The sequence below is a fragment of the Neodiprion virginianus genome, chromosome 4 (assembly GCF_021901495.1).
Source record: "Neodiprion virginianus isolate iyNeoVirg1 chromosome 4, iyNeoVirg1.1, whole genome shotgun sequence".
NCBI classification, from domain to species: domain Eukaryota; kingdom Metazoa; phylum Arthropoda; class Insecta; order Hymenoptera; family Diprionidae; genus Neodiprion; species Neodiprion virginianus.
In genome coordinates, this window is record NC_060880.1 from 21476031 (window position 1) to 21487774 (window position 11744).

At 37.8% G+C, this 11744-nt stretch overlaps 1 protein-coding gene and 1 long non-coding RNA gene across 4 annotated transcripts in view; one reads left to right on the forward strand and one right to left on the reverse strand.

Annotated features, from left to right (window-relative positions):
- The first annotated feature begins 1119 nt into the window (after window positions 1-1119).
- Window positions 1120-11744, forward strand: part of LOC124303100 (uncharacterized) — a 59635-nt gene continuing 49010 nt past the window's right edge. Inside the window, exons 1-4 of one of the 3 annotated variants that reach the window (XR_006907833.1) lie at window positions 1120-1268; window positions 3477-3839; window positions 4209-4394; window positions 10346-11636. This is a non-coding gene — a long non-coding RNA (uncharacterized LOC124303100). Of the gene's footprint in view, window positions 1269-3476; window positions 3840-4208; window positions 5717-10345; window positions 11637-11744 lie in introns of those variants that run through there. The other 2 variants (XR_006907831.1, XR_006907830.1) reach the window with 2 other exon arrangements.
- On the reverse strand, window positions 1297-10176 carry LOC124303098 (uncharacterized). Its single transcript, XM_046759903.1, has 5 exons — window positions 10027-10176; window positions 6191-6259; window positions 4072-4158; window positions 3687-3835; window positions 1297-2251 (listed from the first exon to the last, which is right to left on the reverse strand). The coding sequence occupies exons 1-5, from the start codon at window positions 10120-10122 to the stop codon at window positions 2209-2211; spliced, it is 444 nt and encodes a 147-aa protein (XP_046615859.1). The 5' UTR covers window positions 10123-10176; the 3' UTR covers window positions 1297-2208.

Sequence of the window (11744 nt, forward strand, 5' to 3'; positions counted from 1 at the left end):
TACTACGTCAGAGAATTTTTTAACAAAACCTGAAGAAATCTGAAAGAATAATTTCAATCTACACAAATTGTTCTCTCTTACGAGGCTTATGTGAAACATAATACGGGGCCTTGCCTGTGAGTTGGTAATGATATTTTAATGGGATTTTAATTGGGAAATCTCGGACACTTTTTGCCACGTTCTTTTTAATAATTGTGAAATTCGTCAGCCATGTCAATCGATGAAAACGTATATCGTAAAAGTGTTGACTTTAATCTTAATTTATTATTAGTAGATTTGCAGTAGCGTACAATATACTCGTATATGTATAGCAATATACAATGACGATAGATTTTTCTAGTTGCATTTACGATCTATCGCTTTTAAATATGCTGTTTTGCTTGCAGACGAACATTTCGCCGACAGACTACGAATCCTTATAGTTTTTTCATTTCTTCACGAGTTCACTTTCGACACTGATTATCAAACAAAAGTAATGTAATACCTAAGCAGTACGGGGAAGTAAGTCGGATTTCTGTCAACCTAAGAAACCATGACTATAACTCAAAATTTCGCGCGAGAGTTAGAAGTATACGTCAACGTCATACAATAATATTATGTAGAAATTCATACAAGCCAGCCGAGTGGAAACAAATCGAACAGCGTCGCAATCTTTGGTTTGAGAAAAAATAATCATCAGAGAATAGTACATTACGTGACAAGTGCGGGAAGTAGGTGATACCTGCCCGCACGAGTTACGTATACTATTTTTTGACACAAGTTGCGATAAGTTCGCGATAAGATCTGATAAAAGTGGTATTGGTTCACAAAGACAAGCTGATACGACCTTTTGTACTCGATGTTAGTAATCCGAGCGTCGCCTTCGCTCCTAAGCGCCGCGTTTGTTTACATCGATGATAATCCGATAAATACACAGTGCGCAAGAGTATCTTAGTATAATTCTATATTCAAATATCATATCATCATCATCATACATGGTATCACAGTTCGAAACCAAATTTCGGATGTACGTCTGTCCGGCTATCTAGAAGCTGACGTCACCGAAATTTTTTTTTTCTCGTGTATATCCAACGGCGAGAATCAGTCAGCAGAATCTCTCAGTCCGGAGTTAAACGCGCAGCTGAGAGGACGTACGAAAATCGGGCTTCGCGAATTTCAAGTGCCGGTTCCTCTAACTCTTGGGTACTGCGTACCAGGTTCTCTACCTGGTGAATTTCGACTTCCAGGACTCGCGCTCCGTAGTTCCTGGGCTCCAGGTCGTCCACCCGGTGAGTTTTGAATTTTGTAAGTAAATGTTGTTGTTTCTTCCGTTTATAGTCAATCGTTATTTACTTTCGGGAACAACTCATTCATGCCTGCTTGAAAAACAAGACGGAACAAGTTCGTAGCAATATAAAAATCTCACATTTTCTACTTGTAACACGATGTACCATAATTACAATACACATTTCAGTCTTGGTAGCATGACGTTTTATTATTCATAATAGATATTTATTTTAATACCTATAAATATGTACATTTTTTTTTTTTATCGAGCTTCTACGAATGCTCTCTAATAATTTCCAGACATCATTAATTTATACGTTGTACACATAAATATTGTGAATTAATTACCACTAATTATGAAATATTTATCAATGAAAGTGCATATAGCTGTGCTGGATGGGAAAATATGTGCATGTACTGGCATAGGAAGTGACCATTTGATATCGTCTTACGGCATATACTCACTGAGCAATTTGCATTGTGAGACAATGTTGAAATTTTTATACAATTGATAGGAAAATGGTTGATACGATCAGTCGTCAAAGTTAATAACTTCGAGGCTCAAACACAATTCTGCTACGTCCTTCGCGTCTTGGAGCAACCCTGTTTTCCAACGGTAGATCTGCATAATTTCTTCGATTATATGTTCTGTCTTCTCTTGGCGCAATTTTGTTCTCCAAAGGTCTGTTAGGGTACTGATTTCTGTAACGATTATTTCTGTCGAATTTTGGAGCTATCTTATTCTCCAGCGGTGCATCTTGTTCGTCGTCGTATCTCCCGTACTTCCGCCTATCGGGACGCGGGGCGATTTTGTTCCGATTTCTCTGTGGCGATGACGTTTTGTGACCTCCTAGCCAGCTACTGAAATCGAACCATCCACCCGATCCCGATTTATCCTCGTCCACCTCTTCTGTCACCTCGTATACATTGTCGTTAGCGTCGTTACTGCTGCTCGAGATCGCGATCGCGGAATCGTCCTGATTGTCTAAAATTGACGAACATGGAGAAAAAAATATGTTACCGTATGAGCAGGAGGATTAGACTCGGATTCCTAGCCACTGAATCGTTACAATTCCCAATGAATGCATGTACGTAACAAGCAATCGTGCAGTGAAGCGATACATACGTAAAAGAATACAGAAAAAATCGTCTTTTCCGTGGATACATAGTGAACTAATATCGTGAACTGCAATACCATTCCAAGCTCCGTAAATATTAAATATGACTCAAAATTATGAAAATGGCAAGGTATTGCTCTGTAAATATTCATTGAAGAATAAAGTTTCCGCTTTCCCTCAACCCTTGGAACACAAAAGCAGCCTCAAACCATAGCAACAAAACTTTGACAGTTCTACTCTACTCGGTATACCGCACCGGGACAATATCTTGAAACTTGAAAATCAACCCCGTATTCGCGAGTTTTATCGGCTGTTCGTGCAGGCTGGCCATCCCGAGTTTCAGTTGTCAAACTGTTTCTTGCAACGATATAGTTGATGTGAATTTTCGAGGTTAGAATCTCAAATAACCGACTGGTAGTCACTCGGAAAGGTTTGGGAAGCATTTTTTTATTGGAACAGAAAGTTGATTGTTCAAAGAACGATTAGAATTTAACGTACATTTTGCATACATTTGGCCCCCTGCGTTGCAAACAAAAATGTCGCTACGGGAAGATTTCGCCTACCAATGAGATTGAATTATTTGGCGCATACGCGGTTGATTTTCATGTTTCAAGATATTGTCCCGGTATAGTGAAAAATAGTTACATGGTTGTAGGTACAACCACATATACACAACCAACCGGTAAAGCATCCGACTCGGCTCATCAAGGCGATGCAATTCTGGTGCGATTCCGCTTTCGGTTAAATCGCGATTACCCACGAAATGATAGTAACATTTCACAGTTTTCAACCCACGTATAAATACTGGAATGCCATGCCGTGACGACGAACTAAACTGCAATTACAGTCGTCCAAAAAGTTCTAACAAGATTTGACGTGTCTCGTTCTCAACTTCAGTTTTAGTCCGTTGGGCGTTCCAAGTATTCTGCACTAAGACCCGAGATATGGTTAGAATGAGAGGTCCGAGACTGTAAGAAAATGTTTTTGAGCTACGATATATACGACCGATGATCGGTTGTTGCGAATGAATGTGTCGTATGCGTATGATGTGGATTTCGCGTTCGTTTGTCAGGTGGGGTTGTATGTCGACAGGCATTACCTGTAAAACTATCCTGATCATCACCGTCACCATCACCGTGCGAACTTCCGTGACCACCAAAGTGACTACTTAAGTGACTACTGAGATGACCACCAAGTGAGCCATGATGACCACCCCACAACCCGTGACCACTAAATAAGCCGTGATTCCCAACCAGGAGGTCGGTAAAGGCATTCAGACCAAGTGGATCTTTATGTTGTAACCTCTGTTCTTGACGGTGAGCATGGATCCGATCCCGTTTCTCCTTGCGACGTTTTTGAATATCGGCAGAGGCATCCGCTGGTCGTCGCTGGGACAGTGTGTTCCGGTTCTTTATGAGGTTACTTATCGCCTCCAATGTTGCAACTGGTATCTAGGTAATGAAACTTCAGTTTTGAGTATCATAATTAGGCTGACAAGTTTATACCAGACTTTCAATGATTTTCTTTATAAAACGGCACGCTCTATGAATGAGTGAAAAATGATTTAAGACACTTGAAAAAAAATTTACACATTGCATGAATAATTTTAGATATTTTGACCTGATCGATATAGAGAAGGAAATTTGTTCAACTGTGTATTATTATGATTAATTTTAAGTTAACGTACATTGAAAACACTGTCTATGCCGGAGCTACCATCTGGATATAGATTTTGGGCAGCCATTGAAGTCTGCTGGATGGCTGTAATTGGAATCTGCAAGGGAAAGAAACAAAAAGAAGAATCATTAGTATATTGTATAGCAGGTGCGGAAAATAGGCTATATCTGAACGATTGTGACTTGGGGTACGAAAAAAAGTCTGGTGAAGAAAATGGAGCATTCCAGGTGTATGCATGCAGAAGACGTTGTTCTTCCGCAAGTTTTACGAGTACTACATCCAGAGAATCCTCTGACTGAGACGCGGCGTGTGCAAATAAAACTGTTTTGTCAGGTAAGAAATAATTATTCAGTGGTTTGAAGCTTATATGGAGTCACGCGCTTTAAATTCGTAGTCTGGCAACGTATTTTTCGAAACAAGCATGCATAACGTTGTGTTAAAATCTGTATAGATTGGGTTGACAAGTGAGATCGTTATGTTCTTGCTTTGGTCTACCAAAAACTGAACGAACTTGTTAGGAAAGCCAATACTCGTTCGGTTTTTGCTTCGCTCTGTCACAGCAAAAAAGGAAACGAACTTATTTGCCAATCCAACACTATAGTTCTTTCCAATTGCTGTTTGGTGAACCTGGACCTGTGTTATTACATGGTTCCTAGGACTTTTTTTTTGATACTTCCATTCAGCGCTGCATGTAAATTTACGTTGACTGCAGTATTTTTACATCAGTCATACGTAGACTTTGAAAGTCAAACGGTCAAATTAAGTGACTTTTAACGCAATTGGTAAGGACTGACTGTAGCATTCTTTCAAGATACGCTAGGTGGGCACAGAAGTCGGTGTACGAAGTTCGGGATGTGTTACATCGATGAGAACACTTTGAGCGGCAAAACTTGATACTATCTGACCGGTTACAGAAATCGGGGCCACTTTTTACTGACAGGTGCGCTTTGAGTTGAGACTCGTGTTTCATCCTCCCTGGCTTCAATAAGTTGTTACATACACTTAGCTCATTTCAAAGATGGTCGAATATCATATGCATTACAACAAGTGAATATATACGGTATTCCACATGTAATCAACCAGACCGAAACCCTCATCCTTCCAGAACCGGTTAAAAATTTGTAAAATGTTTTCGTTCATTGAGGAAAGTATGCGGGATTTTTGTAGATTTTTGTCTGAAGATGTTCAGACGTCAGCAATCTACAAAACATATTTAAGACTCAATAACGTTCGACTTTCGACTTAGTAATTCTTAAAATCTGTAGATCACAGAAAAAAATTTTTGGAATAAAAGGCTTTCAGTTTGAGATTAACTTCGAACGTATATCACGCAAAAATGCCTAGCAGCCCCTGAGAGTTGATGAAAAATTAAAAATACTATAACTTTTCATATTTATCGAAAACTACACGTTTCTTCCTGACAATTATAGAGAATATTTCTTTGGTAGTGGAAGAAAGCTTGTGTGAATTTTATTATGGGACGCAATTTAGTTCACAAGGCCACTCTTTCTTAAAAATCATTCAACACATAAGGATCACTCTGCGAACTCACAGAAAATAAACTGCATAATCAAAAATTTTGCAACGACTTACAAAGCCGGCCTGATAGTTATTTTTTCACGTTTAAATTATTATTATTATCATTTGTTGTTTAATCAATTCATGAAAAAATCGTAGCTTCTTAATTGAAATTGGTCCCGTAATAAAATTTATACAGGTTTTTTTTTACTAATAGAGGGCTATTCTTTAGAATTTTTCCGAAAAAGTATGGTTTTCGATAAATCTGAAAACTAAGGTATTTTAAATTTGTACAAACTTTCAGCTGCAACCGTATTATTTTGCATGTCACGATTTTAAAATTTATTCGACACTGAAACTTTTTGAATCCCTTTATTTTTACATGATTCTTAATTTTTGAGTCATACTGGATTGTAACTCGGGCATTGTCGATTTTCGAATATATTTTGCGGCCCAGTCGTTGTGGAAATCCCAATTATATCATGATTTGCAAACGTTGCATTGTCGGGAAGTGAAATTATGTATTGCGTATTTCAGATCATATTGCATTAGTGTTTTACGCTAACAGAAATTTGTGAAAGATCTTCAGATAAGTAAGAACAAACACTCACGTTGAATATGTTATCGATGACCTCTCCGTCCGTGCTCTGGGATTGGCGTCTAACTCGGTTGAGAACATTCTGTAAGTAATTTTAAAAAGAAAGGAAGAATTAATTTGACGCGCCAAGTCTGCAGGCTGAAACCGCTGCGTCACAATTGGAAAACAGTTACATTGACCCGAGTTGATCAAGGCCCATGAATCAAAAATAATTCGCACACAGATCACAATAAATAATCGGCCGATCGCGCATTAGCCTACATCTTATATCCATGACTAATTACCATAAGTGCTACTAATTCCACTTAAAAATATCCCTCGGTTAGAATGATGGCAGAATTAAACATAAAATTTATGTTCCGCAATTTTTGTACGCATTTATATATTTTTAAATCTTGTTGCATGCTTTTTTCGGTGAAATGATATGAGCTGTCTTTTATTCTAGTGATTCGTAACGAACTACGTCCGTGAAGCTCGACGAACAAGATAGGTATCGTACCTATTGTACGGAATCTTTTCAATCTTAATGGTTTTACTAACCGTAGAAAAAGTGTAAGAACAAATCAAAATCCAAACTTCACCGATAACTACTGTGATATTGATAAAAATCTTGGTAATGTTGGTTGGCAACAAGTTGGTACAAAGGCAAGTGCCCAGAGATAATGATGTATCATTGGGAATACCATATTCTTAATTTCCACCCGTAAAATGTCATTAACTTGAAAATATGACAGCAGCTTTAAAAATGAGAATTTATATTTCAATTTATTCAATGATTAAGGTTGTAGATTATGGCAATATGGATAAATTTCTGCCGTTTACGGTGCTTAATATTGCGCCTGTTGTTAAACTGCAATAACGCCTTTATGAAAACTGACTATGTGACATCTGCCACTTGAATTTTTTGTAAGCGTATTACCGTGTGAAATTATACAACGAACAGAACATTAAATTAATCTATCTGATTAGTTCTATGAACAGGATGTTGAATCTCATTGGATTTGAAGTCCACAATATTACTAGCTAATAATAAAGTTTTCGGAAATATCTCACGGTCATCTTGGGTCTCAAACAATAATGCGGGTGATTCACTAATGGAAGATCGATTGAGCCGCGATCTCATTGCATAAAGAAAAGTAAGCGGGGACTTTCCAAAGTTCGTTATGCATCTAAAGTCAGTGGAACGGCACTTAATTCCTGAAATTGCTCCAGATCTATCCTAGTGTTGAAGGCAATTTTGTTTTTCGACTTTCAATCTGTGACTCTAAGGGTATTTCTGTACGATGGTAAAATCACAGAACATTTTTAGCATTGCATAGACACTTTTGGTATTTGTTCTACGCTATGAAAACACTGAAAAATGAATAGCGAATTACGGATATTTCTCCTAACAAGTTTGAGGCGCTAAAAGTATTAAAAAAGCCCTGTATTAGTGAGAAGATTCAATGATTTCAGAATCTGACAGAAGTTCTCCTTTGAGGATATCTCGGGTTTTCCGATTTTATCGACATTTATGCTATCGCTCAAACCCAAAGTTCCAAGCGATTCTATCGCTAAAAAAATAGTGTAAAATACGATTCGTTAAATTGGTCAGTAAAAATTGAAGGCTTGACATATCCTTACAATATTGGGCTTGTACTTTAGTACCATGCTGCTTAACCTACTTTTCGATTTGCAACAATGAATATACGTTAGCTGTAGACGAACAATACCGCGGAAGGTGGAAGTTATAAACTCGCACTTGTGTATTTACTCCATATAACGTTCTATTTACCGTCAAAGATTGAGGTTGGACAAATGAATACTGCTCGCAGCGACAATGAGATATAAGTACCTGTTGAGCAAGTGATGCAATTTCGTAAGTTTAACTAAATTAAGAGAATCTCAAGGCTTAGAAGATGAAATATTGTTTTTTGAATATCAGTCTTATATCGTAATATTTCATCCTGCAAAGTAATCAAACTCGAGAAAATATTTAAGGAGGCCAATCTGTTAATATGTCATCAACTTAATTGCGTAATATTTAATAGCCCAGAAGCCCACGCTTATGTTTTACATCGTGTTAACATAAATTGTTGTGTTTTGTTCGAGAGAAAATCAGCACACGTCCTTGAAACTTGGTATTCGATTTTGCAATGTTATCCAGGAGCATCGCAAAATCGAGATTCGAACCATGAGACGAAATATAAGAAAACGTATTTCAAATAATAAGATAGTTCAATAACAAAGTCGCCTTGGAAAAACATGAGTTTTTTTTACTGAAATCCGCGCAGTATTTCTCCAAAACAGTAGGAGAAAGACGGATCGATCGAATGATCTATGCAATATTTATCAGTGGTTTTTATCATTTTATCAATGATTAGAGTTTCGTACAGCAATTTAACATAATAACATCAAAAGTAGATAAAGTTCCTAGTTGCATTATTTCGTGCCGTCGATCGAATGTTCTACATCGAACAGAAACTCTGTGCTCCATATTATAAGTTCAGTCAATAAATTCTAGTCTTATATACCGAAGTGAGTCATGCAGCAGCTAGAAATTTCTAAAATGTTTGAACTCAAAAGGACTACTTTCCAAAAGTAGTAGCTGAACACAAAAAAAAAAAAAACAGTAAAATGCCTATTGAAATAACCATGGTGATACAAAATGGGCAATAAACACATTGACGCGACGAAGATGATCTCATTTCCTCGATACTTGATCCTCCATTCTGTGAACTATAGCGCGTTGTGCGTAGGAACATTTACTTTCACTTGAGATCTACATAGCTGCGCGAATATGACTATTTTGCGCACGCACGTACTTGGAAAGTATCGCTTTCTTAAGAAGTGCTTGACGAAGAAAAAACAAAGAAATTGCACGTACAAAGCTTGCTCACAATTTGAATGCTTATTCTCGGTCAGAAAACGACTGTGCTGCGATGAATAGTTTCTCAACTTTTGTTTCGTGCCTAACGTGTCAAGCCTAATAACTTCTGATTCGAAATCAGCAGGTGTCCGGTAGTTGTAAAAGCATATGAAAAAAATTACGGTCATGTAGCAACACAACTATTGTAAGTATTTGAACTGTTCAACTGTTTAGAATACAATTAAAATGATCAATTTAAGGTGAAGCGACTGGTACCGAGTATGTTAGTCGATAAATCGCAAAGTTGACGAGTGTAATGAATCTGACTTCTTCGTTTCATTCCTTAGTTTTCAATCATAAATTTTCTTTCGTTGGAGAAATTTCTACATTCTTCCACAACGAACGCTGCGAAACTGGTCTCAGATGAGGAACAAAAAAGAATGAGGTCATAAAGCAAAACTATTATTCAGAGACTGTAAAGAATTTTTACAACTCTATTAAGATAAGTTACACGGTAAACAATCGTCGTTAAGTTTTCACTCATGTTAGTATTCATAATCTACGTGGAATACCCCATTGAACTTACGTTATTGTACAATCTCAACATTCGAAAGGTGCGTTGTGTGAAATGCGACGACATTATAAACAATTAAATTATCGATAGCTTGGGTGAATCTGACTTAATTGTGATTTATGGAAAAAAAAAAAAAAATTTAACCAAAACTCTGCATACGGGGGAAAACTTAAAGAATGGTAAAAATGCAAACAATGAAACTATGAAGTAACTTTGCTGGAACAGTATAATATGTCATGTATTCATATTATATTATATTCTTATTCATCATATGTCATGTATGGTATGTATATCAGACACGACGTTTCTATACAATTATTATTTACCTGCATGCTGCTAACAACATGTTTAAAATCAAATGAAAGGAAGATTTTTCCATGTGAATGAAAACAGGAGGAACCGGAGGTAAATAAATGGGTTCACTAACCGCTTCGGTTACATGGAGAGTGGCTCCAAGTGCGATGGTCACAATAACGAGGTGAATTATTCCCGGCATCTTCTCACGATCAGCAGGACTTGACATTCGTGTGTCCGAACGAGGCGATTGCGATTCGAAGATTGGCGCGCGCGACGACGACCCTGCCTATAAGGGAAACCGCCACCAAGACATCGGGCCCACGGCGTGAACGTCGGCCAATCAGAGAGGCCCCCAGGCCCCTGTGCCGATATGGTCTCCGCATCTCTGACGGAATGCTTTCTATGCTTTCGCAATGTGTTGGCTTCATTTTTTCGTCTCATTTTTTCAGCGCAGAAAGGCGTAGGCAACATTTGCCGAGTTCAACTCTCTATTACGAAACCGAACACTGGACGACTCAGGGACCTGTTCTGCTAATATTTTTGCAGAGATGATGTCGCTCACGCCTGGCGTTGCACCGCTTGCCAGTCTTTTATGGGTGAAACAATGCGTGGTTGGAGAATTACGAATTTCTGTACGATAGGCATGCCTATCAGCGAAGATCTCAGGGATGTTTTTGCCCGAAACGAGTCGGTCGGAAAAAACGCTGGCTGATTTCTTGCACAATTTAAAACAGGTATGCTTGTAATGTTGCTAAACGAAATAAATTCGTCGAATAAATTGAGACGTTTCCTTTTTTCGACACTGCAGGATTACGTTTAGTCGAACTTTTCGGAACTGTAAATCTCGTCATTTATTCGGTGGACAAAGATTAGTCAGAATTTACGAAATCATGAGAGCTACGAGTTGATTACCGTTGTCAAATGATATGTCGATACAATAATAACAATGAGATGTTTGCTCGTTGAAGAATGAAAATTAATTCCGAATTACACTTTTCTGATTATGAAAATGAAGAACTGATTCTTTATTCAATGTTTCGATTTATGCAACAAATTCCGATATTAATTTTTCGAATTCACGAATAAAGAATAAATCTGAAAAATAAACGTGATTCCTTCTTCGATTTCTTGGAGTACGAAACAAATCACCTACCAAATTTTTTGAATCCAGAAATAAACAATTCAGAAATGATACTTCACTTCCGTATCTAGGTAGGTACTGGCTTTTTTCCCTATCAATGCTAATCCACCCAGAAAAATAGTCCCATCACGGCAGCAAAATCGTTTTCTTGGCAATTTTTGGTCTTCGTAACGAAAAATATTCTCAGCATAACTCTTCATTTTGTTGACCCAATGAAATGACACAGATTTGTTTCGTTGTTTATATTTAGTTTTTTCAACAAAATCACTTTGTCGCGAAGCGTGACTTGAATTATTGTTGTACGATCAGCCAAATGTTTTGGTGGTCGAGTACTATAACCTGCACGCAAACATCGCGCATTCGTGCAAATTCAAATCCAACGTCGGTGCCAAATTTTTTGTGTATCGGCAACCAAACGTTTTGGTTGTCAGTACCGTAACTTGCGCGTGAACTTTGCGCAGTGATGCGAATTCGCAAAACGTCGCTGAGCATGCCCCATATCTAGTTTAGTCGTCGCCTGAAACGGGTTCAACGTCAAAAGTTCTCTAAGACGCAAAGCAAGAACGAGAACTGGAAAATTACTGATTATGACTTTAGTTGAAGAAAATACGGATGGACGATGAAACTATTATGATTTTACGAGATTGGAGTGGAGATTTTACGTGTGTAAATCCTTTGCAATTACAAAGGAATTCACCCACAGGTCT